Source organism: Agrilus planipennis, unplaced genomic scaffold (assembly GCF_000699045.2).
Source record: "Agrilus planipennis isolate EAB-ADULT unplaced genomic scaffold, Apla_2.0 scaffold48, whole genome shotgun sequence".
Taxonomy (NCBI): domain Eukaryota; kingdom Metazoa; phylum Arthropoda; class Insecta; order Coleoptera; family Buprestidae; genus Agrilus; species Agrilus planipennis.
Genome location: NW_020438937.1, coordinates 435,047 through 462,617, shown reverse-complemented (window position 1 = coordinate 462,617; position 27,571 = coordinate 435,047). Strand labels below are relative to the sequence as shown.

The following is a 27,571-nucleotide window of genomic DNA, read 5'->3' as shown; positions in this document are numbered from 1 at the left end:
GGTATTGACCTGACTGACAGGGTCGCCTTGCACCCTCAATGTTATTGTTAACGCCCACTGGCGAAGCTATTTATGTAATTAGTAATACACATTTTCATCAGTATCAAGAGAGTATCGAGTCAGTATCAAATCAGTATCGAAACAGTATCAACAAGCAACAATCAATTCATATTCAATCATAGAGCCTACTTTTATACTTTTACATCTAATTTTATTTATTTAGGTTTATTTTAATTCTACGTGTAAGTTAAGTGTTGACTATTAAATATTTAAAACAACAATCGTTATCATTTACATAAAATAGTTTGCTCGCAATTAATTTGGCGTGTAAAGTGAGAATACCAGAAAGAACTCTTTCAATTAAAATTTATTTTCTCACAACAAACACTGACCACAAATAATATATGCTCCATTTAAACATTGCAACTCCTCTTCACCACTCATCCCACCCAACACATTTAATTTTTTAACCAGTTTCAAGTAAATCCGACCAAAAACAAACATGCAATCTTTTCAGCTTCCTAAAGAGCTAAAATTTTGTAAAATGTTGAAATAGGTTTGTATGTCACTAATTTTATATGAAAAAGTATTAAAGCCAAGTTTCAGGTAAATATGACTATAAACAAAACACCATACTCAACCATAGACAACATTACGTTTAGCTGTCAGTTGCGTTTTGTTAAAAAAGTAAGTAAAAAGTATCCTATGTCTGTCTCATGGTTCTAAGCTACCTCCCCACCAATTTTCAGCCAAATCGGTTCAGCCACTTTTAAGTATAAATAGTGAAACTAAGACGATTTTCTTTTATATATATAGATTTTTGAAACTTTTAATACGATTAACCACACAGAAAAGTTACTGATGTTTAGACGACATTAAACTTCGCTTTTCTTCTGGTAAAAATGCACCGGATCTCAAAAGCAATTTCCATTACCTCATCAGCTAGTGCAACGGGACAAACAATTAAATAAACATAGACCACTTTGCGTCACTCAGCGTTTTAACGCTTATTTTTCTAGAGCGAGTATGCCCTGTCGCCGCGGTTAATGGATGAGAAGGCGTCGTCGTCGTGTTGTAAAAATTACCCTTATGAACGAATCTATCCACCATAGCATGGACGTATTACCTCTAATTTCCTTCGAAAACAGTACAAAGATAAAAAAACCGGAGCGTTGGCAAAGACACTTTTTATAAAGCTTTCATCAAAGTTTTAATTAAATTAAGAACTAAAAACGAAAGAAAAGATGGGTCTTCCAGACTAATTAAATCATCCAATATAAATATTTTTTTTATTCACCAAACTATTCGTAAGATTGCCAACGAATTTTCCTTTCAGTCCGAACGACAGGCATATTTGCAATTCAAGCATTGTATTTCTAAAAACAACAATTTTTGAAATAGAATCTAATAAAAAAAATAGCTCCAATACACCTTCTTAATCCTTCAATTTCTTTTAAAAAATTAAGTAGACCCTAAGAAATAAAATGCCTTCGTACACCACGGTGGTTTTAGTAGTTAATGACATTTCCAATAAAATCTATACATCTGTACATTTGAACAAATTGAACTCAATAATATCGAAATAATTGCCGTTTTTGAGGTCATGTTTGAAGACCCAAACAACCCTTAAAGAATAATTTGTCAGTCTATACCGACTAATCTTCGAAATGGCTGAACTCTTTAATTTTATAAAATAGGACATACACATCATTTTCTGATGCTACGAATCTAAAATAGAAACTAATTTTTTAATATTACTTACAGAAACTTTCTTTGATAAACTTTGAATGTTTACGATTTAGTTTCTCGTATTACATTCGCAATTTTATCAAAACTTTTCCAAGCGTATTCCCACTACTCGCAAGGGATATAGGAGAAGTCGGAATGACGAAAAGACCAAGTTAAGAACCAATGAAAAAAAAANTTAGAGCATCCGTAATCCTAAAATGTAGCATCGTACTACAGATGGCGTTTACCGCGCCATTTGTGGTATTTTTTATTAGAATATAGCATTTAACAGTTATGGTACCTTTATATAGTACACGAAACAAAGAAATGAAGATTCAGTAGCGACTCTCCCATAATAACGAGTGAGCCTTGAACGTTTACGCAAATAAAACCAATTTGCGGCTAATTACGAAAATTAAAAATAAACATACACATTCATGACTTACGAGCCGTTCGGTCAACGCAGTTAGGATGAGCACAGGCAGACCATTGATCCGTTCAGCACATGACATTACATTGGAGGTGGGGAAAACTATATTTCGAGCGTCTTCAATGCCACGTAATACCCAATTATTGAGCAAACGTTACATTTTGCTCACGACCAACAGTGAGAAATATGTATACATTTTCGCGTGTAGCGGCGAAAATTTTTAAACGGCTGATGTCTCAATTATGTATAGAAAATTAACAATTATTCATACTAACTTTGAAATTATGCATCCCTTAAATGAACCACTCCGAACCGACACTGATATAAGTAGGCACGCCAATCTTTGCAATGTTAACTGTATCCATAATTTAACATAACGAAACACGCTAGTAGCATTTTAGTGTCAGACATCAAAAAATTGTTTTCTCTTGTTTTTATTGTGGTTTCAGGTACATGAGTTAAAATTTCCTTTAAAATAGAAAAGCAAGCTGCCATAAGTTTCGTTTTTGTTTTTCTCTCACAGCACGTTCAAAAACCTTTCGGAATCAAATACGTATCGGAAGAAAAATGACATTTGTTCATCGGAAACAACGAAAAAGAAAGACAAAGAACGAAATGTATTACATTTACGGACATAAACTGACGGAGACGTTGAAAAATAATACTCGTAATACATATGATAGTAGGTCCACCGATTTATCGTAATACAAACCCCCTTTTTGTATAATACAATTTTTTAACTTATTACAAAGCAAAAACTTCAATACCAATTAAACCGACAAGCTTTATTTAAAAAAGGGTTAATAAGAGATAAATTTCGCTTCGTTTCCTGGACCGCTTCAAAAAAATTTCCTGGCACAAAATTTTCTTTTATTTTTATTTCTAACCCAACCTCCACAAACTTTACAACTACCCCCTAATATATACCGAAACACGGTTTTCCAGTTTCAAGTTTTTCATAATTTAAAGATCCGGTAAGAAGTTTTTTAATTGTTCTTTTCTTAATTGAGTTCCTACAAAACACTTCTTACAAAACTGTATTTAGTTTGTCCCACTGTTTTCCTACTATATTTGTCGTCCTCGTTCTCGCTTTGACAACATATGTACATATGTACATATATCCTAGATAATTATCACCAAATATTTGACAGTTAACCGGTGACTTAAAGCAACTTTAACCATTCGACCGATTCCCTTCAGTTAATTTACTTTGTATAGGTTTCATTCAAGAATTCGTACAAACCGTTCGAAACTAGTACACATTGTTGAAGATGATTGTAAGGCTCTATTCGATTATCGTTGAAAATTCAATAGCTACAGTACCTATAGGTACACAAGGGTTCGTTTCAATGAACCTTTGTGTAACAAAATTCAATTATATCTAAAGGCGATTTTGTAATTAAATAAAAGTAGCCTATCTGTTAAAAAAAGTTCAGTGTATACACCCGAAGGAATTACAGTTTTCAATAGTTACCTCAAAATTACGGTTTTAGGAAATTAATGACAGGGTAACACGTATCAGTGTACAAATTCACATGCATTCGTGTTTTGAACTTCTAAAATCAGAAATGAATACACTTTAACTTTTTAAATAATGCGCTCAAGTTAGGCCAGCTGTTCAAAATACAGAATTTGTGGAGAATATATTTTAAGCTATTAAAAAAAACATTTTCAAATGTACTTAGTTCCGAGTGTACTTTTTGGTACAATAATTAAGTTTTGAAGAAATACACGATCGAAACAGCGGAAACGTAATACTTGTCACTGAGATACAAAAACAATTTTAATAATGAAAAAACAAAATCATTAAACACGGGAATTTTACGAAATTATTATATTACCGAAGCAATATCGTCGAGGTAACAAAGAAACTTCGTGAAAACATTCCAGAGTATAATGAGTTTTTTCATTATTAATTTGAGCATTTCTTGTCGTTAATAATTAAGAACGTCTCAGAGTAATGTTGTTTTGAAAGAAATAAGGAAAGTAATAATTCATTTGCATTCGAAAGGAAAATCTACAGGGCAAATTGCTAATAACGTTACATTATGAGGCATTCCTTGAAGGTTTTCTTTTTCCTTATGACTTAAAATAGTGTTATATGTTAAAAATTCTCAAACTAAATGTATTCATCGTATCACGCAATTAAATATTTCCGCTACATAGTCCAATAACAATAAGACAGGGCTGTAAATGAAACTGTAGCTACCAAATTCAATCATATTTGTCTGCGCAGCTCATTTCTCCACCGATCATCGAGCGAGAACTAGACAAAAGTGTACAGTAGCATTTGCAAAATTATTTAAACCGTCTCCTTAAAATTTAAGAATATACTTTATTTAAAAGCATATTTAGCCAAAAATAATAACAAGTGAATTAACTTAACACGTTCTACACACCTATAAATTTTTTGCTTTGTTTTCTATTGTTAATTTATATACATTTTTGTTTTAAGAAATTGCTAAACATTTTCGTCTAGTATTGTACAGTTCTAGCCGATCTCCTAAGACCGCCCATCGAGAGCTCTGCTCGGTCAAGCTTGTTCCAACTATTTTTGTCTTGCTCACGCCTAGTGTGTATTCTTTCTAACTTCGCGCAGCTTTCTTGAAGGTCACAATTCTAACCAATTGATATAGACTACATTCGTTTTTAAACGCATGCTTTTTTTCTTTGAAAAACTAACCAAGAAAATTTTTAAAGACCTCGAAAGTACGTATTCAAACATAGGCATCAGGTTGTAAGTTGTCAGCTGAAAGGATAGTCGCAGACGTAGAAACAATATCACAAGGGGACAAATGATAAAAAAATCCTTCGTTAGCATTCCCGCCTTTTCGTTGTAGGTCTCCGTTGTGACAAACCCGTTAAGGGGCGGCGAAGGTGAACGGCGAACCTTCCTTATTGCGAAACTTTTGGCAGTGATTTATCTCACTTATAAATAAAGATGTCTTATTTTACATTCGCTGTACGGTTATAATTTCCTCCCGAATGTCGCCTGTAGGGTAATAATGAGCGGACCCTAAACATTTCGAACGTTATACATCCGACATTCCATCGATTATCATCCCAAGCTTTTCAATAACGAGCGAAATCATAAAACATAAAAAGAAAAACGTTTGGAGACAGAACAGCTCTTTTCGATTTAAAATTGAAATTTTCCAGATTACATGATCGCTCAATTTAATTCTTTCTTTTTCCTCTTACTGATATCCAAAAAAATATTTTATTTCAATAAATCAATTTTGCACTTGATAATTCATTAGATATTATTCTGAAAGACTAAAAAATGGAAACGAATTTAAACAAGTGAAAAAGCAAAGCCAACAAAAGAGTGACTTTCAAGAAATTAAAAACACCGTGATGTTAATAAATTATTTCAATTAAAAACACTCACAACAAAACTCCTTCTTTTCTATTAGAACCTAAGTAAACAGTATATACATCCGTAAATTCAACCCCTTATAGATTTAAATAGGCATAACTAATTAATTGACCACTTTATTATAGTGAAGGGTGTCACTTATACACAAATAACCACCTAAGTGTGTAAATCTTGATGGTTTTATTTATTTTACGGAAAAAAAAACTGAAAACGATATACCAAAGTAATGATAACACCCATTTTCTACTACAGTTGATGTAGAACGCTCAAAAATAACCTAAACTATTTTAGAAATAATACAATGACACCTAGCTAATATATCCTTCTCTTTTATCTGTTCAATGTAACTTGTCCAAAGGACTAAAACAATAATTTGTGTTATACCCAAGGTAGACGTCGAAAAAGACATACACCCCTGATTAGCTAATTTCGGCTTCAGCTACCCTCACATCATAAACCATAGCCAGAGCACAGAACCGACAGTTACGAAAAGTTTTGTTTTAGAATTACAAATCGTACGTTTGGGACAAGATCAAGTTAGGACTTTAAAGATGAATAGTTCCGAATGCCTCAAATAAATTGATCAGTCCCAACAGGAGTCTCACTATGAATAATAGATATTATGAAAACAAACTAGAATTAAATACAAAATGATAATAAATAAATCGAAATTCTCACTAAATATTTCGTTACATTTATCAGTTATTAGCCATATTTATGTATAAAATCTTTTAATCTTTTTAAAAAATAATTTTTTATCCTCATGTACTGCTATCCAAGTATCTCTTTATATGTCTATGACAGTGACAAAGCATAATGACCAACAAGTACAGGGATGCATGATGTACAACAGTTCGTACTAAGGGAGAAGAAAGAGAAGCTTCTTCTGAAGATCTCGTGACAAAATGCGAAGATTTAGAATAATAATAATAAAAGAAACTGACCACAAATAAGTTCGTGCAGTGTACCAATAAGAATTATGACAGACCAATATGTTGATTCGTACCGATTTAATTATCCAATATCGATAATAAATCATTTTTAGTGTATCAACGCCTATTATTTTTGTATACGGAACACGTTTTACACGCTAATAAAATACATTCAGTTGAATTTTACGTCAAAGTCGTAAATAATCGCGTAAAAAATACGTGCCATATCTCCAAGATCGTTTCTTCATATGTTGCGTGAACTACATGTCAATATAAGAAACATACACCATCGCTTCTGTTACATATATTTTCACTGAATTTGGAATTTAAAAAAAAAATATTTTTTTATATCCAGAAAATTTTTAATAATATGCCCTACAATATCGACAATCAGTGTATCATAATAAGGTCGTCATTCCTAAGACTGGTTGGACACACACCTCCACTCCTATCCTGAGTTAATCTTCGCATTTCCCTAAAATAATTTAGGTCTACTTCTACCCTCCTAACTCCCATTTCTGCCTCTAATATGTCTCTGACTAGACCTTCATGCTTGAGAAGGTGTCCTACCTACCTATCTCGCCTATTTCTTATTGACTTCCATAGTCCTCTGTTGTCCTATTCTTTCTAATACCTCTTCATTTTTAACTTTCTCGCCTGTAACGCCTTAGAAATATTTTGCAGTGTTATTAAGAATAATCCTTATCTATTTATTGTTGATTTACAGTATTTACTACATTTATACAAATATTTTCAAGTAGAGTTTGACTAAACTCATTGTTGAGATAGAGTTTTATTTTCCCATTCTTCGAATTTGGTTGTCTTTTATATTTGCGACAGCTGTTTCGCCTTGAGGCATCTTCATGCCGAAAGACGAAACAGCTGTCTTAAATATAAAAGGCAACAAAATTCGAAAAATGTAAAACAAAACACCGACCTATTATTAAAACATTTCTAAAGCATTACAATGCTTCGTTTTTATTTACGCCTATCTAAAAATGTCTCACAGGAAGGTTACCAACGACAAAGTGAAATCTATAGAAATTATAAGCATAGTTTTCTTGTGTTATCGATCAAATAGCATCGAGTGAAGTATTACGAGCAAAATATTAAATTCAAAAAGCGCCAAACTGCAAAGACTTGATAATAACTTGACATTTGCAATCCTTTTATTTATTTATTTAATGCGTTTAAAATTGTCACCAAACATTTTATCAATTTTTTTCAATGGGACGTACGAAAGACTTCCAATCGCTAATGGCATCCATTAATAATACATTAAACTTAACATCAACTGAGAAATCAATAAAACCTAATTCAATTTTTACTTTTCATCGCAATCCAGATCTACCCAAATACTAAAAAATTTATAAGCTAACGGTCTATTTCCAGAAGAAAAATAAAGTAGATAACTGCTGTTTATAATGAATTAAAAATTATTCCTTTTTTTAATGATTACGTATGTACATTTTAAATAAACACATAATCAAAAGAATTAATTTGAAATAACAGGCCTTAAAAGAAAATGTATTTTTCTACAGGCATAATCAATGTAATAGAATATTAATATCTAATTATGGTCATGAGATATTTACAATTAATTATGCGTCTTTTTTCAAAAAAACAAATATGAAAACATATAAAAAAAGTACTTAAAAATTAAAAGTTATTGATGCACTTATGAAACATTTTCATTGCTAAATTGGGTAAATATTAAGATGGGTCAAATATAGCCATTATTGTGTTTAATTTTATTATTTCAGGGCACTTCCCCCTTCCTGCAATTTACTGTCTAGCGTGGATTTGCCTCGACGTACTTTTTTGTACCGCATCAATAATGCACCTGTGCACAATCAGCGTGGATCGCTACCTATCGCTTCGTTATCCGATGAAGTTCGGAAGAAATAAGACGAAACGTCGTGTTACTCTCAAAATTATTATAGTCTGGTTGTTCTCAATAGCGATGAGTTTGCCCCTGAGTCTAATGTATTCAAAGGTAAGTCAAAAACTACGAAGAATCGATTATTTTTTATTGCTAAATTACTACAATTTATTTAGCTTTTATTCAGGACTTCGGTGACGTAAAAGAAATCAATCAAATACAAAAAATTTAAGGTTCACATCGGGATAGTTTCTACTGAAAGCACATCTAACGACATTAGTAAAGTTTGGGCGATAGAATTGTGAAGGTAGTTTGTTTCTACCAAGTACCGAAAATTGTCCCCTCTCCGTTAGTTAGGCGCAGGCATAAATAAAAACATCTTAGAAATCCTCGAAAATGTACACTCATGAAATTAACCGCATAAGAAGGTAAATCAGTTTTGCGTTTGACCAATCCAGGTCCTACACACCAAATCTCGCAACACAACCCCTTATGCTTTACAGCACCTCGGTTGGATTTCTTCAGAAGAAAAGCGCCTTCAGAGGCTTCAGAGACAGTCTGTGTTTTTACATTAGAGTAAATAGTACAAATACAATTCCGTCGCCTGGGACTATGATCCCATCAGCCCATACGTAAATATTCCACTAACTAGTTTATTTACACCAACTGTGTAAAATGCATCCAAATTTTTCAAGTATAATTTTGTTTTGTTTTGAGATGAAAAATGGGCCTGATTAATCCCGGTTGTTTAAAACTGTCGACAGTTTCCACACTTTTTATTGATAAAATGTATTAATTGTTCTGCGGGGGAGTTTTTATTTCTCCATGTATTTTATAGCACCGTCTCTTACATATCTTACAAATTCAATAATTTAAAAAAGAACTAGAACTTTACATTCAAAAGCACTAAAGGTAAGATTCGTGTTGCTGAAGACACACTCTGGCTGACATACAGCGGATCTTTTTACCACTTATTTTGAAAGATTCTTTAATCTAAAGAAACAGTTTCGCAGTATCGGCAAGTTCTTTCGACGAACGTAATCGAATCTGCCATTTTTGCGGGCAAAACGCTTTGACACAAATAGACGCGAAACTCAATTTGTCTTGCAGTCCATGCTGCACTTGTACGTACACAGACAGCAAGAACTAACCGAGATACCGAAATACTTACATCTCCCTGGGAGTGAAAGGAGAAAGAGATTCAGTTAAAATAATATCAGCTGCAGTGAGCACTTCCATCAAGGGAATTTCATTTTCCCAACAAACCAATGTCCATCTATCTTTCGTATCTGCCTTTGGACAGCAATCATTAAATAAAGTTAGTGCATAGGTACACAATTTTTCCTTTACGACACCAAGTTCTAAAGTTATTATAACAGCTATGTAAGAAACTACCTACTTAAAATTAAGATATGTTTTGAGACACTCATAATATTTAAATTATAACATCTGGAGGCCGTGTATAGTGCATCTCGTGATACCGCCACAACGTAGGGGGTGTAAAAAATTAGCACAAAAAGTACCCCAGTTGCTAGTTTGGCAACCGCCCTTCGTTATTGCAAGCGTCGTATGACGAAACACTCGTACGTACTCGTGACCTTCGCAACAGCTGGTACACAGACAAGTCAATTGCTCATGTGACGATCATTAGTAGTAGCCTGTGCTCTTTTCATATACCCTCTTCTCCCTTAATTTCTTCGGAGTACCTACTGATCAGACATAATGTGTATACATATTCATTGAAATTAAAATCACACGTTGATATTAATACTGTGCTTTTATGTACATTCATTCAGGATCAAGATTCCCTTGTGGTCGACGGATCCTGTAAGATTCCCGATCCTCTCTTCAAATTCATCGGATCTATAATATCCTTCTACGTGCCTCTCCTAGTGATGCTTACAACGTACACCCTCACAGTACGACTTTTGGCAGAACAGAAGCAGAATGTAACGGGAGGAGGGTGGTCAAGTGGATGGCTAGGCGGGCCACCTTTGGGTAAGTCTTACTGCTTGTAATAAAGTCGAATTAGAGTAAAAAAAGCTTTTCATAATCGCTTAAAACGAAATCTTCACTAATAAAAACAGGTACCAAAAAACCATCACTTGCACTCGTCACTACGTACATCATGGACAGCAAAAAATAATCCTGATGGGATTCCCCTTGAACTTCTGCACATTTTTTAAACGTCCTGCATGTCTTAGTTCGCAAAGCCATGATTTAGACTATGGGAATTCCTGCTGCACCAAATGCGTATAAATAGCTGACTCTTACTCAATCGACGCTTAGAATCATTCAGCAGAAAGTAAATATAAAGTTCCACAAAGGTATCAGATACCTTGACAATTTCCATTCACCTTCGATTATCTGGTCAACAAAAGAAATCCTTTTGGAAATTTCTCACTAAATTAGCATCACATCGTATCGTCACAACAAAAAGGAAAAGGGTGCTTTCACGTACTCTACATATATATAGTCTGCAACAATCTGGCTTTTGTACGCGCACTTCCTCCTCTCGATGAGTCCGCAATTTTTGAGCTCCTCAAACACGAAACGCTCTTCTTGTAGTCGACGGCGTTCGACAAGTTCGACCTTGATCCAATTTTTTCCGAAATCGAAGGGCAAATTCCGCTCGCAATTATAAGCACGACAGCTGATTCGTGAAGATCCGAGATGCGCGCAGTTACAAACGCTTCACAGACAATTTCACAACTTTACACACCCACACGCGCGCGAGCCCACGTATGATTACTAATGTGACAAACCAGGTCAAATTATCGTTCCCGTCAACCCTCGACTACTTGTTAACAGGCAACTTCGCAAAGTTACAGCATGTCTCGGATTAAAGCGGACTTTCAATGCGACACCAACTCAAAAGTAGACCGCAGACGTCTATTAAAAGTCAGTTATCTATAACAACGTCTATTTATTAATTAACTTTAATTATCTCCCAGACATGTGAAACCTTTCAAACAATACCCGCCTGTCTAGCAGGGATGTCAAAAACCTACACATTCGAATCTTGTTTCAATGAAACCTACTCACTGCCGCAGGTACCTATATTATTTTTTGGAAATCTCTCATGCTAAAGGAAACTTTAAGAAAAAAATTAATATAGGTAGATGGTTAGACATTGTTAATTAACATTAACCATATCAAACAAAATTTTAAATAACATAAAGAAAAACCATTGAACGGTCTATAACAGGCAAACGTTACATCGCCTTGCATAATACACTTTTTCATCCTTAATCATTTCGAGCAGCTACCAACTTCTAAACCAGATTTCCAATACGCTACTGCCCAAATTCTACAGACAACGGCCCAAACCCGAAAAATTTGTCTATTTTTCGTTTTATCTGTTGATATGGAAAATCTCCAGCCACAACAAAATTTTCAAGCTAATAAATATTACGATTATTTCCTTAATTATGTTGTCTCATAATTGAACTGTTACAAACTTTTTTTACATGTGTATTTAGTATAATACCTAGCGTGGAGAATGTTACATCTTGAAGATCTTGAATAAATCGAGATTCTTTAAGTACGATTTTGTCTATTTTAAGTACTTGTCAGATCGTCATATCTTTATTTACAAAAACTCGAAAAGATCAAATAACAGACGAATTATATTATTTGTTACGCTAAATTATTTTTGTCTTCAAATATTATTTATTCAGCTACTTGTTTTCACAAATCGTTTTATCTTCTGAAATTTTCGAGTGCTTAGGGTAGATTCGTCTTCCCAAGCACGCACCTGGTACACGTGCCCATGCAAACAAAGCAAATTTCTAATGAAAACCTTTACTTCTTTCGGTAATATCTTGTTACTCAAAAGAAAATCAATAACGCTATTTAGTGCTATTTTTCCGAGATACTCTACAGTTACATTACGATGAATGAAGAAAAAGAAACTTAACACCTTCAGTCTTTGTAGTGCTTCTGTTACGCAAAGACAAGTCCCCACATCTAATCTCTGTCCCTTCAAGGGTATTCCTAGTGGTTAGACACACGCCGTCGCCATCGTTCTTAATTTAAATGCAAAACAATGGCTTTCGAATAAATCGTCTTCTCGACACAATTTGAAAGTCAAATGAAAAGGGGAAATGTACTAAAAATAAGTGAGATATAAAACGGAATTAAGTGAAGAAAATATCTAATATAAATACACCAACTACCCTAAACATCACAAAAACTTTTATATTCAATCGTTATTAATTAACGCTCTAGATAGGAAATGCACGTGGCGAAGATTTCTGTATACAAGACGATCTAGATCAGGAACTCCACAGCATGCCCATTCGGCTACATCGACCGACACAGAATTGACAATCGACACTCACGAGTTATGGATACAAGAGACCGAGCCGACACCATGCACGATGTCAGCCCTGGGTCAATTCGGAGCCGAAATGCTGAAGCTATCGAGGGGTTTAGAAGCGGCTACAACTAATAGGGAAAGCTCACAAAATCAAACGCATCAAAATTCGACAAACTTGACAGCCAGGTAAGCTATTGTACCATTATTGCAAAACCGAAACGCTTAATTTAGTTTTGATTTGACCAAAAATGTGATCATTATTGTGCAAAAATGCTGTATATCACGTTACCCAAACATATTACATTCACACGGGAACAAAGGAATTTAATTAAACGGGATTTTGGGACTACGTGGCAACGCCACGGTAGTCATTAACGGTAAAATATGCAACTTACAGGGGAATTTTAGCTGTTTAGCGAAAGTAAAAAACGATAACTGAAAACAAGGCATTTATTATTAAAATAACTTTCCTAGAAAATTCGACGTTTCAAGTAGGTAATTATATATTTTTCGAAAAGTTGGAATATTTGCCGAATACTTCGGATTTGTTTCAATAATTTTATTTATTAATTAATGTACTAATTATAGCTGTTACCCTTACAATGTTATATTTATTATAATAATTAACAACCTCAAAAAAACAACATTTAACCACATCGTATCTCATCTCTTGTTAATTCAGAAAGCAATGGTGAAAGTCATTACTAAAAAGACAATTCCCCTATTTTACCAATAAATGTAAGCATATTCACGAAAATATCCCTAAAAGTTTCATACAAATTTATTACACATTTTAGAAGATATTAGCCAATTAAAACGCCAAAGAAAACGTTTAGTTTGAAATCACCTCTCATAATAACATATTCTGAAACTGGATAAGTAGATGGTTCCATTTAATTAGAATCTTTAATTAAAAATCGGCAACTTCTGCGTATTCAATATAAACAGTAAAAACTGGCGGGTCTAAATGATTCCATTCGTGTGTATAACTGGTTGCGTACACATATATGCAATCGTTCATAAGTTCAAATATTGCGATTAATGTCACCGTTGACAAGTACCCGGTTAGCCGATACGTCCAAATTTGTACAGGGGGCTCAGCTAGTCTCCTAATACTATAGCTGTACGTATTTGATTACGCATGTAAAAAAGAAAATGTGAAAAATCAGGATCGTGCCTCGGCAAAATATATGTACACGTTACGTACGTTCGCATATACCGTAATCGAGATAGTAAATTTGCGTTCGAACAAAAAAAAATTAATGACCCGTCTCCTCAACAGCCGAGACCAATATTAACGTGAGCGAACGACTCCGTCAACACGTGTGACAAATGGATCTCGGTAACGTAGGCAAAAAAGATGCCGTAAACGAAACCACGATTTCCCGGCTTTCCTTCGTCAGTGCCATTTCTTATTCTCCCTCAAAAAAAAATCAACTCACGGCATTAAGTGAAAGTAGATTTATTACACAACTCCGAACAAAAAAACAGAAACAGTCGTTCCGTTCCTATCCAGTTCCACTGCCAATTTTTTTAATGTTAATACTTGCTATTCATAATCAAGTAGTGGAAGTTGTCCGATTGATATCATGTCTTTAGGAAAAATTGTAAGCAGATACTAGGATAGATGTGAAATACAGTAAAAACTTTCTGTGACGGAAAATTTTTCTCATTTAAGAGATGAGCATACGTAACTGATGGAATTTTCGATTTTATGCAACGAGCCTATTCGCTTATAGAAATATTGTGACCCTTGATTCTGTTGTGAACAATGTTTGCAATATATTCACTCATACCTTTCCAGAATAAGCCTTACATACGTAAGCGAAGCGCGAAAATAAATTTTTGTATTTTCAGAGATAAATCCAGCTTAACGTACATCAGTTCCAACAGTTCTTCCTTCACAATACCGGAAAGGTGCGAAACTCCACAAAAACGCCGTCGAGCTTCAACGTTCCACACTGGCGAGAGCCAGGGCAAAAATTCCCCGAGAAAACGCCGTCGTACATGCAGCTTCCACGGCTATCTCCCGACTTATTCGAGTCAAACCGAAAACTCTAATAAAACATCTACGACTGATTCTCTACTTCTACCTCCGCCCTGTACCTGCCCTTATTTCGGCGACAAACAATCCAACAGGTCGACACCACCGAAACCGGCAGAAATCAAAATAGTACCGAGTAACACAATTGAAATTGGCAAGAAGAACCACATGATAGATTCCCTTAGCATAGACATCGATAATTCGCCGAAAAGATCTCTTCTGAGGAAAGATAAGAGTTCGTCGGAATGCAACTCGACAAGCATGATAGTCACTTGGGAGTCACCGAGTCGGATGAGGAGGCGAGGTTCCAGTTTCGGAAGCGCACGGACTTCGACGACCAGTTCATTAAAACAGACGCCAATGCTACTAAGAAGGGCCGCCACGTTGCGCCTGATGGAGTCCAAAAGCGTCCAGGGATCGCCGGTCAAATCCAAAAGCGATTCCTCCCCATTCTCAGCACAAAGATACAGTTACGGGAAAAGCGTCGTGAGACCTCACCACAGTCGCAACAGCAGTTTAATATCGAGGAATTCGTCCCGTCACGGAAGGATCATCTGGTTGGAACAGAAGGCAACGAAAGTACTCGGGGTTGTATTCTTCACGTTCGTGATCCTGTGGGCACCATTCTTCGTCCTTAATTTGTTACCGATCATCTGCCGGGACTGCGAGGAACGAATCGACGACTGGGTGTTTCAATTCGTCACGTGGCTCGGATACGCCAGTTCAATGGTAAATCCAATTTTTTATACCATCTTCAACAAAGTGTTCAGACAAGCGTTTAAGAAGGTGCTCATGTGCGAATACAAAAACCAAACGTGGAAACCTCACAGATGACGCAATAAATTTAGACAGTGGTTTCACTGGTGATTTTTACATTAAATAGATACCTACATACTTGCTAAATTTGCCATACAGCATGACCTTATAGCAAGCAAGTATATTTTCGACATTACTGTAGCTACGATACAATAACAATCAATTAAAAACCTTTTTAAAAGTAAACGACACTAGTTAAGTATCTCTAGTATTAATCTCTATTCACAATCCACAAAATCATCCAACTTCGCCGAATTATACAAATATTTTCTGAAACGGATAACTAAAAGGATAAATATACTGTGTTATTAATAAAATCTTCGTAGTTTACACAGAAACAAAATGTGATACTTCCTTAATGTAACTTAACTGATTATAATGTATAATTTATTATTTCCGTGCATGTTTACTTATATACCGTAGCATTAAGAGATAATGTTTCATAAAATGGAACAATACAAGGGGAAAATATGCTTTTTATGTAAGTGCATTCTATCATGAATTACCGTGTACATAAATATATATATATATATAGAATACATACATGCATATTTATAATAATTGGCACAAAACGATAAATGTACCTATTGTTAAAATCAATATTTGAATAACCGAAAATGTCAATAAATACGTGTAATTTATAAATGTATCAAAAGTAGCGAATAAAATATTCCTGGGTGTCTCACATTTATTTAAAGCGGCAAAATGTGAACCATTTAACTGGACAAGTACCAGTAAGATTCGGGAATCAAGGTTTTCGTACCTTGTACCTGTCTTAATGCCGCGCCGTAAGCTCAGTTTAGCAAGTCCACAAATTGACTAAAAATTTTCTTTAAACACCACAGAATCAATCATAACTCTTTGTTTCCGTTCGGCTTTTTTAGAAATGACGTTGCCTATAAACTCAAACAAAAGCATGCTATCACATACCTTGTTTCATTTAGAAGGCAGATAGACAAACAGACCGTTGTTTTAGCAAAATAATGTTTCTATGGACCTTGACGATCTCTTACGTATACTATTTTCTACGCATCCAGTTTGTGTTAGTTAATAAAATTCTGTTAAAAAGCATTTCAAAAGGCAAGCGCTCGTAAAAGAGTTACGGCTGGCAAAACACTGACGGTATTTCTCGTTTAAAACAAACAAGGGGTTTTCATAGCATTAGCGAGGGTTATTTGGCCGGCGGCGTCAGCGGCAAGGAAATTTTATTGCTCGAGAGCAAAGATGGCCTGCCATATAAAAATTACCCTCTTCAAGTCGGCTGTGAAAAAGAACAACGGCAAATACCGACAAGATTGTAAAACGGCTAAAGAGGAAAGTAAGAAAATTTTTCGCATCAGGTAAATTGTTGTCGACTCGTTCGTCCACCTAACGACTGAATCGTAAAGAAAATGAATCGATTATCAAAAAAAAAAGGATAAAATAACAGCGAAGCGCGTCGACTGCAAATAAATTTAGAACGTGAAGTGTCAAGCAAGGAAAAAATCGTTTTCTATTGTTAAAACCATCGGTAAAGTGCAAATCGAATTTGAATAATTTACGTTTATTTGTATCCTATTAAGACACAAATGAAAAATTTCGATGGGACTTTAAAGGCATCACAAAGTGGTGAGAGGCATTCAAGGCTACTTTCTTTAACTGTTTATTGGTTATAGCCGTTTGAGCAATTAGCAATAATTTCATGCAGACGAAATTGCCGGTAAAATCAACACAAGAGATTAGACAAATGCGAGCGATATTCGCTTCCACATCCTTAACTATTTGCGTAAGTAATCTAATGTAGGTCTACCTGTACTCTCCTTAATTCCTGTTTCTGCCTGTAATATGTCTCTGACTAGACCTTCATGCCTGAGAAGGTGTCCTACTAATCTATTTCACCTATTTCTTATTGACTTTCATAGAGTCATATGTTCTCCAATTCTTTCTAATACCTCTTCATTTCTAATCTTCTCTATCCACGATATCCTCATCATCCGCCTATAACACCACATTTCGAACGCTTCTAACTTTTCTTTACCGCTGCCCCACCGTCCATGTTTCGCACCTATACAATGCCGCGCTCTAGTTTCTTAACTTAACTGTTCGCGAGCATACAAGTGACATATTTTTATTGAAGGTGACTCGACCCCACGCTATCCTCTGTTTTATATCTCTACTGCTTCAGTTAACTGACGTCCTAGATACCAAAAATCAGCCACTTCGTCAAGCTTTTAATTCCATCTTTATATTCGCTCTCTCCCTACATTTTCTTCTATTGCATACCAATATTTTTGTTTCACTTTTATTCATTTTCATACAATACCATTCCATTTAAGAGTATCTCTAACTCCTCCTTGCTAGATGCTAACACTGCTCTATCACCTAAAAATCTGAGCGTACTAGTCTTTTGTCCCTATATATATATATCTATCCCTAAAGTTATCATGTCTTTAATAATGTTATTTTATTTATGTTTATGTTCGTGTCATAAACAATTTTAATTCTTTGCTATTCAAGTACAGGGGATACTTAATACTCTACGGTTCCTATTTAAAAAAATACAGGTTTGTCATCACTCGAAAGGGGATGATTTTTTTTTAATTTTTCCGACACCACTGTGTTCTATTCAAAAAAATTGTCTGAAGAACGTAGAAGTTGTTGCATTTTTTTCTACTATTTTTTTTCAAAATACCACTAAATTTGTCTCAAAAAAAGAGATAGAGAAACCACCCTGTACATACATACATAAATCATGCCGTTGAAAACAGGCCACACACTATTTGCCATAATGAAAATATTTAAATCGCATGCAAATAAAAGTGCATAAAGTGGCACGACAGCCCCTTATATCATGCTTGTGTTGAATAATACCATAAACCGCAGTCATCAATTTTGACCTTTAATTATGAAATTTTTCTTCTTTCGCTTTGGGCCATTTAAACATTCATTAGCACGCGATGCACAAGACGAATTATTATTTTCCATATTTTTTCATTCCTGGAATGTTGATATTACATCGGCTATCACTGCTAATTTGAAAAATATTCCCAGAAATTTTCAAACTCAATTTAGAATGCCTACTGTAATCTCACTCGATATTACAGCTGCTGCCAGGCCGTCAACCTCGAAAAATAAAGCTATTCTGAAAAAAGTTCGAACCCCTTGGTTAGTAGTCTGCATCGTCAGCAGTTAATTAGCGACTAATTATGAACCCGCTCTCTACGGTTTTGCTGACCGATTTTACAATTTTTGTCTGGTAGTTTGAAATGGCTGTAGGAATTACCAAGTCACGACTTATCTTTGAATTTCACGGATAATTTGCGACTAATTATCCGATGTTTTATTTTTTTGCCTGTTAATTTTGCAATGCCAACTTTGATGGCGTAATAAAAATATGTATCACTGTTGCAAACATGAATGGTTAATGATTTTGAACTTCATGAATATAAAACCATTTAGCAAAACAGCTTCTAGTAAAGTAATTTCCAAATTTATAGCAAAAAATACATCGAGTATATAAATTTTAACAATTGATACGTCTCAATAGTAGTTAGACTGAATCGAAACCACGTCCAAGTTCGAACCAATTTCCAGAAATGTCTGAAATTCCTTTCACAGGCAAAAGGGCTTTTACTATTGAATTGAAAATCACGTTCATTGCCTTTCATTCGGTAATTGTACGAATAAAAATTCTATCGAACATCAAAGGAAAGTTTACATATTAAGTAACTACGAGAACTAACATTTAAAACATATGTACACCACTGAAAAACGGTATGTTAATATTGAGAGGTTTCGCACCCTTTAAATAACCCCAGGACCCGTTGATAAATTATCTCATAGGCATAATCCTACTTTAAAAGACTTTTAGAGCATAGTTACAAAAAATTATTGTGGGACAAGAAAAAGTTCTACTGAAAAACAGTATGTTAATATTCAGGGTTTCGCACCCTTTAAATAACCCTAAGACCCGTTGACAAATTATCTTATAGGCATAATCCTATTTTAAATGACTGCTTAAAATAAATTGTAACACCAAAAAGACAACATTAACACCTACATACAACATTATAATTGTTTTATGTCTTTCAACCGCAACCACACATAATACTTTTAAAGATATATTTTTCATTTTGAAAGCCTAATTTTCACTTCAAATGATTATTTAGTATTCACAACTTTACAAACGTGTAAAGAAAGGATTAATATCGTACGAAGTTCAAGAGGTTCGTTCGTTTGTTTTTTTTAACTCCGAAATAACCCAGAGACAATATCTATGACAGCTGTAGAAACATTTACGAAAAGGACATTTTGCTTTATTATAAAGTTGAATATTTGGCATTCGGGAGTAAGATAAGAATTGACGACGACGCTATGGGCACCCTTGTATTCTTTCTTCAGGTACCATCTCTCAATTAACGTCGTTCGCTGAGCAAACAAGACGTGAATAGAAGAACAAAAGAAAGAGCACACTATTGTGCAGATACATATACTATAATATACCTACAATGGCAGATAAAAGCTCGAAATTAGATCGGATCGGATGTCTATATATTCGTGTGAAATGAACGATTAATAAAAAAAAAGGCGTTAAGCTCTGCGGATATTTCAATGCAGAATACAAAATTAAATGCGTCAATTTCGACGTAACAAAATTAATTTGCGTTTATATTGGAAACGGTTACTTTCAACCTGTCAATATAAAATGTACCTGAGTGCGATTAAAATACAGTACTGGTTGCAAAGCGCTGATGAAAATGAGACAATTTGCGACCATGTTACTGCCAGTTGCCAAGTATGGTTAAAAAGTTAGTAAAACCATTCATTACGATTATATCCTTTCGCCGAATTAAGATAAAACGCCAATTGTATATTATGACTCCGCCTATATTGACCAACCGCTTAAGTTTGGTTTTCATATTAAGAAAAGTTTGGATATAATGACTCCGTTTAAAATGACATATTGTTTATTATGACTGATTCTCAAGAAATCATATCCTGCTATAGTGATTAATAATAACATTTTCGCTCATTTTTCTGACCCTTCTTATGTATATTGATATTACACTTCATCGTTCTTTTTCTTTTTCTGTTAATAAATATATACAATTTGCAATTTTTCTCTCTATTAAACTAAATAATTAACCAAAATAGAAAGTTGTTTATTTTCTTAGACTATGCTTTGTATGATGCCCGCTTAGTATGACGAGTTTGTCATTTCCCTAAGATGTCATTATAAGCGGATTCAGCTGTAGTTTACACTGCTCCAGTAATTTTTGTTTAATTAATATTATATATAAAAGAAGTGCTGTCAGCACAGCGCAAAGTAGCATTACGTAGCTAGTATTAGCAATTTCTTATGCTGACGTGTACAATGTGTTGCATACCTATTTACAAACAATTCCTTAAAATTTAACTTTTCAAACACAATTACCAAAGAAATTGATTAAACAAAAGTGAATTTCGACCACTCGAAGCAATGGTGCTAACCGTTTCGAGCTCACAGTGACTGATAGGGGAGAAGAACTAGTAATATTTAATATATATTTACATTTTGCTTGAATTTCATTCAAGTACAATAGAAAATTGGGTTAACGAATGGAGCACCATAATGCATCACTTTAATTAGCTCCAATGTACGAACAAAGGGTTATTAAATAACAGTTCTCTTTTAATCAAATAACAATGCTGCAAGTGGTGAATTCTACTGGTAATTATGCAGGTAGGTAGGTACCTGACGAAATATAAATTGAAATTTTAATCAAACCAATATTGCAAATGTTAAATTTAGACCGCTTTGTCGCCCGACTAATTATTCTCTTTTGAGTAGCTCTATAGAAAATTCTCAAAAAGAAAGAAGTTTGTTTTCTTTTTCATTTTAGAACGCAGTAACCCATTTCGTTGAAGATGTTCATAATTATTTTATACATTCATTATCCGCCACAAAAAGAGGACGTTTGCATAGGAATTACGTTAAATTAAAATCTTTCTTACAAAGAAATTTACTTCCGCATTTGGTTTTGGTTTTAGTTTTAGCAAATATTTGTAATGGAAATGGGAACCGCGCCAAGTCAGCTTTAATGTATCACGTTCAGCATTAAATCACAAAACCTTGCGGATCAAAACTGTTTAGTCCCTAAACATATATCTTCTTCAGCAAAAATACATTAAGCATACAATGTATAGCATACGCAGGGGCCTTTTGTTTTGCAAAGTGGAATGAAACTCGGGAGAATCATAACGGAACCCGTACAAATGGGCAGAGACTCCCCGACACGCCCAGGCTTTCCATATACGCGGATGCGAGCATTGAAACGCTTAAGCATGTTGCCGTGATGCACGCCAATAATTTTGACCGCAATTTTCTGACGGTTTACCTTTTGCTCCTGGGCACAATTTATCTACTTCAGGCGAGTTTGCGGTAAATTCGTTTGGACAACGAACAACGAACAATACGATAAATAATAAGCTACCTGTGCAAGAACTTGGGTCTCATAAATTAAACGTTACTTACTGACTTGTAAATTCATCACTATTGTTCCATCCAGATGTTTTCTTGTTTAATTTGGGACAAAACTTCATTCAGAACTGTCATTCTACGCACAGATTTCAAAGTCAAACAACTCATTGGTTTCTAATCATCACCCATTTCAAATGATACTAAATCGATCAAATCAATGCTCTCTTTGGTGTACAGATAATTGATCAAATTAATTGAATGTAAACAACGGCACGCTAAAGACCCGAACATTTCACTCACGTAACCTGTCGTCCAATAAATTCCACACTGACACAATAAGTAGTTTATAATAGTCAAGAAGTTCAAAGTCTTCAAGCCAACTATAAGCTAACATATCAACAAAACACTTGGCAAAAATTAGAAAATAATCTAAAATTCATCAACTGACACCTAAAACCCTTTATCATGCTTTGCTTTTCTTGAAAAAGAAAATCAGCTGAGCGATTTAAGTTGCCTATGTTTTAATTAGTAATGAACGATTTCGCTGGTAAACTGCTAGCGATTAATTTTAGACGGTGGGTTGTGACCAAATAACTTTTCGGTATATTGTAAAATGGCTTATAACCCCCCAAATTAATTATCAATCACACAATAGTAAGAAAAAGCACGAACCGACGACAGCTGCCATTTTTAATGTACTGCATTAAACATTTCCACATAACCTAACAATTTATACTAAATCTCAACCGACAAGCAATTCACAAACACCCACCTTTTTTATTAGTTTTAGTAAAGTGAATCCTATAATAATATCGATAGAATTATATACAACATTAGAAATTTATCAGATAGAAGTATATTCGTAAAATTGTAGTCATTGGACTTCATACTCAAAACGCAAAAAAAATGTAATCGTTGAACGTAACCATTTCCGATCTGAAAAGTTCTAAAATTCTTATACCACCAACTATGCGAAAGTCACGAAAACCAATTTGGAAATTACCACACCTGAATGATTCTTTGGCTATTAAAAGAGACAAACGAACTCCTGTTACATTTAGAAATAAAGTTAAATCGGCGAAAGATTACCTCTTCGATTTACTTGAGACCAAATCTAATTGCGTATTTAGACAATAAAAATATTTATTACTTATCTACATATCTACTAATTTTTGGAATTAAATGACTTTATTTGCAGGACTATAACTGTACTAGAAACACTCATATTTTTCACTTTAAATTAACAAGAAAACAAAGTACAAAGAATCATTCATGCATTCTGACAAACATACACCACTACGTATGTTTCTAGACCCACAACAACAAACTTAACAGCAATTTCCAATGTTTTGCTTATCTAAAATAAATAATTAATTGACCAGTAACCAGAAAAAACTCAAAACATATCATGTTTCGAAATTAATTTTTTTTTATCATCCCAAAAACAACTATATGACCAAAACTAGTGGAAATGTTGACATTACCATCCTTTTGACTTCTCAAGAACGCATGCCACGATCACGTTATTTATCTAAAATTACCGATGGTGATGTCTCACCTTTGACAGCCGTATTAAAATTTATATCAAAAAAACGGAAGTGTAGGAGGTTTGATTATCCAATTTGGGATCAAAATTGGCCTCATATACCTGACGATTTTACTTAAGTAGGCAGATCATAAAAAAGAAGAACGAGAACAGTCAATTCGAAGCAGAACGAAGTCGATAAGGGCACGCTAGCCTAATAAATGCGAGCCCAAATTTCTTGTGCCTTCAATGACCTCGCCTGGGAAAAAAAAATCCATTCAGGTATCCATTTCACGCCGAGGTAGAAAATAAGATTAAACACGTTTTCTGAATAAAAAACAGCGCACTTCACCTCCTCGTAACTCTATCGTTTTCCAATCTCGTTCAGTGTAACCCCCACACGGTGAAACATGCGCGACACGCGATGGGTCGACTCCAATAAAGATGTGGACATCAGCAAGAAAAATTACCGGACTTCTCAAAGTATCACAACAAAGAAAAAATAGTTAAATAAAACCAAACAATAAATGGTCACTAAAAGATCACAATTACTACCATCATCATCATCATAATGTCGTCAGTCCTAAGATTGATTAATTGTCTGAGCTAATCTTCACATTTCTCTAAAACTAGAACATCCCACATCCTTAAATATTTCCGAACAGTAATCTAATCTAGGTCCATCTCTACTCCTCTTAACTCCTGTTTCTTCCTCTAACACCTCTGATTAACCCTTCATGTCTAAGGTGTCCTACACCAACCTATCTCGCCTGTTTCTTATTGACTTCCATATAATCCTCTGTTCTCATACTCTTTCTAACCTCTATCCTCATAATTCGTCAGTAACACCACATGTCGAACGCTTCTAGCAATTAGTAGCGAAGAATATAAAAAGGATTAAAGAAGAACACGAAGAAATGTAATAATAAAAGTTATTAGAATATTTTCTCAGTCAGCAAAATGTTGAGGAAGTTGAAGAAATCCTTCCCAGGTATTGATACCTTCGCAGAATAGTCCACTAGAATAGACTTTATAAGTTTGCAATCTACATACGAGGCACACGATTTGGTTTCTATCGATTTAAATTTTCAAAAGTCATAACGAGATCAAACTAATTCAAATCGATACCGAATCTATTACAATAATCCAAACCGTCCGGCTAATAATTTACATCTCTCAAGAAAATGATATCGGTAGACGGTACAGTTACTACGAGCTACGTAATAATTATTCTATCGATTTATAGATTTGATTCAAGCAGCAAATGTCTAATTATCATTAAATCTCGATAAATAGCTGCCGAATTAATTATTATTTACTTTCGTTCTATAAAAATGGCAGACAGTATAAAGTTAGTAAAACAAAACTTATTCTCAATCAAATCAAACGCTTTGAAGTATTTTGCACTTTTAATTCATATGGTCGCCCCTTTTTATTCATGAAGTGACTATAAATATCTACTAATTGTGAAATTCATATATCGTTTAAAAAATTCTTAAAATAAAATCCCTTAAACCACAGGATGCTTCCCGCACAATTCATGCACAACACTTCGTGGTTCATAAAAAAACTGCTGCATATTGAAAATGGTAGGTAGGTATATATCAAAAGTCCATAGTTTTATTTTAAAAAACCTGCTAAAGCTGACGGTTTTTTATACAACCATTTCCCTTATAGCTTGAAACAAGAGATTTCTTTTTGTTTTTTGTTATTTCGCATTTCCCATTCTACTAACGGACAAAAGGTAGCACTTAAACGGCATTCCACTTTTACAGATTAACATTCTAGTTATTAATCTAACGTAGGTAGAGAAGCTGGTAGAAGCGATTTGAAATAACCAAGCGGCAGCAACCTACTAAGTGGGAGCTATATTTCTCTTCAATCTGTGTGTGTATTTATGTATGTCGCAGTTAGTCTCCAAACTGCGGCATTTTTCAATTCAGCTAGGCAGTTTCAAAGAAGCATAACAACCATCAAAACATTAAGGTAGAGTGTAAAATGGTTAGCTGGCAGCTGTTTCATCCTAAATTGTGTGTTATAACACTAAAGATATATTTTGTATAAGTATATTTTATCCGCATAGGCTTCGCTCGCGTTGATGTTCTAAATACGTATTGTATCGAGCACGAGTGTGTTATTTGCGATCGGACACACGTGTGCATGAACGGCTTACCGATTCGCCGACTAGCCGCGGGCGCCTTTCTTCATGTGCGCCGTATTTTTAAATGTGTGTGTCGTACCTTCGTTCTGGGAAAGCAGTTAAACAGTTCAAAGAAAAAATAAACTATCCAGATGTTTCCAGAAGGTCCCAGAAAGTAAACAAAAGAGTATTTCTAGTTATAGTCTTAGAAGTTATAGTTATTGTCGTTATCAGTCTTAGAAGTTAATTTTGTTAAACCCACTGTGGCTACACATATTTGCCACATATATTTTTGTTACGATATGATATCACTTATATATTTTTGATATTTGATATATTGATATTTTTCCCAACTCAATATTGTAACGTATAATTCAATTCTTTCTTTTGTAAATATTTCCTATTGTTATTATGTAAATATGCTTTCAAATGTATCTTCTCAAAACCTTTTGTATCTGTACCTTTCTATTATTCTCTCTACAAATTACTTTACTACTTGTACTTTCCACTAATCCCTTAACATTTTAATTTCGTTTACTAACAGCATGAGCTGTATAATTCTTATTACTTCTTAATTGCATTTTAATATTGGGTTTCTAGGTACATTGGGGCGAAATCTTTTTCTTAGTATTTCATCTAATCACTCTTTCCAAGTTTCATTCTCTTCTGATTCGATCCCTACTTTAGTTAAAATACTTCTAGCTCCACCCTTTTAATCTTCGTTAAAATTTATTTTCAAGACTACTAACNTAATTATTATTGCAATTAATTTAAGTCTTTAACTCCTACGTTAAATTAGCATCTTCACAGAATAACGGCTGAACAGGGATGTACAGGCGCCTACAGGAACTCCGAATGATAAAAACAAAAAAGGAATCGCTAGGTACCAATTCAAACAGATGGTACACCCACAAAATGAAAGAAACAACGAAGTAAAAAATTTAAAAGGGAAATGTAGCTCACAATTTCACTAATATTCAGCGGTCTGCTTCCTACCACATGAAGAACAAAATTGCTAATTTTGTTAGAGCCCATACATACGGTAAAACACAATATTTTTTTAAGAACAAAAACTGACACGGCAAACGCTCACCAACATAAATTAAATTTTAAACACTTTCCATCTCTTGGTTATAATCTGCGTCCTGAAACTTTTAGGCTGTCGGCCTGTCACATCTCTTAAAATAAAGCAAAGGAAAATATCAACGTTTCTACAGTTAGACCCTAATTAAAACTTTTTACATTCGCATGAACGTTTTCCAAGTTTTTTTTTGTTACTCATTGTTCACCAGCATTTTCATCCATTTTAAGTTGCGTTCAGTGGCGGCAGAATAAATTAAAACAAAAGGATTTGTTTCAAATTATATATCACATAACAAAAGATAACACAAATATGTAAAAATTAGTAGGCCAAAAAGTAACGACAACATTACATAGTTTTAAGTAGAGATGCACTGGAAACCCGAGTACCCGGCAAAACCACTTCGGTTAATAGTTCATGTCTTCGTTCTAGCGAGCTTTTCATTAAATATCACCCTCACTAACGTCCCAAACTACTTTAAGTCCTAGAAAATAGTACAAATGGCGCAGTAAACGCCATCCGTAGCACGATGCTACATTTTAGTTGGTCTGTATTTTGTCGGAACTGCCTGCGACGCGCTGATGAGATCCAAAGAGATCGAAATCGCGATCCGCGTCTGGCAGTTTCGACAGAATACAGTCCACTTCGAATTATTTTATTTGATTGAGCTAACAACGTGCCTATCACGTTGAGGTTGGCTACGCCGGGATTCATTTTCAGCAAGTAGATGTCCACACAAGTGGACCTTGTTGGAGCATACGTAATCCTAAAATGTAGCATCGTGCTACAGATGGCGTTTACTGCGCCATTTGTAGTATTTTCTAAAACGCACTGTTAAGACAGCAGGTAAAAGT

General features: G+C 34.4%; 2 protein-coding genes across 3 annotated transcripts in view; one reads left to right on the top strand and one right to left on the bottom strand.

The window, feature by feature from the left end:
- Positions 1 to 16,027, top strand: part of LOC108732524 (5-hydroxytryptamine receptor 2A) — an 80,800-nt gene extending 64,773 nt beyond the window's left edge. For both annotated transcript variants that reach the window (XM_018463388.1, XM_018463387.1), the window contains exons 3-6: positions 8,233 to 8,465; positions 10,148 to 10,349; positions 12,582 to 12,858; positions 14,530 to 16,027. In XM_018463388.1, the coding sequence (XP_018318890.1) occupies positions 8,233 to 8,465; positions 10,148 to 10,349; positions 12,582 to 12,858; positions 14,530 to 15,550 (1,733 nt within the window). In that variant the 3' untranslated portion in view covers positions 15,551 to 16,027. The remainder of the gene's footprint in view (positions 1 to 8,232; positions 8,466 to 10,147; positions 10,350 to 12,581; positions 12,859 to 14,529) is intronic.
- Positions 1 to 27,571, bottom strand: part of LOC108732523 (26S proteasome non-ATPase regulatory subunit 1) — a 306,055-nt gene that overhangs the window by 226,878 nt on the left and 51,606 nt on the right. The window lies entirely within an intron of this gene.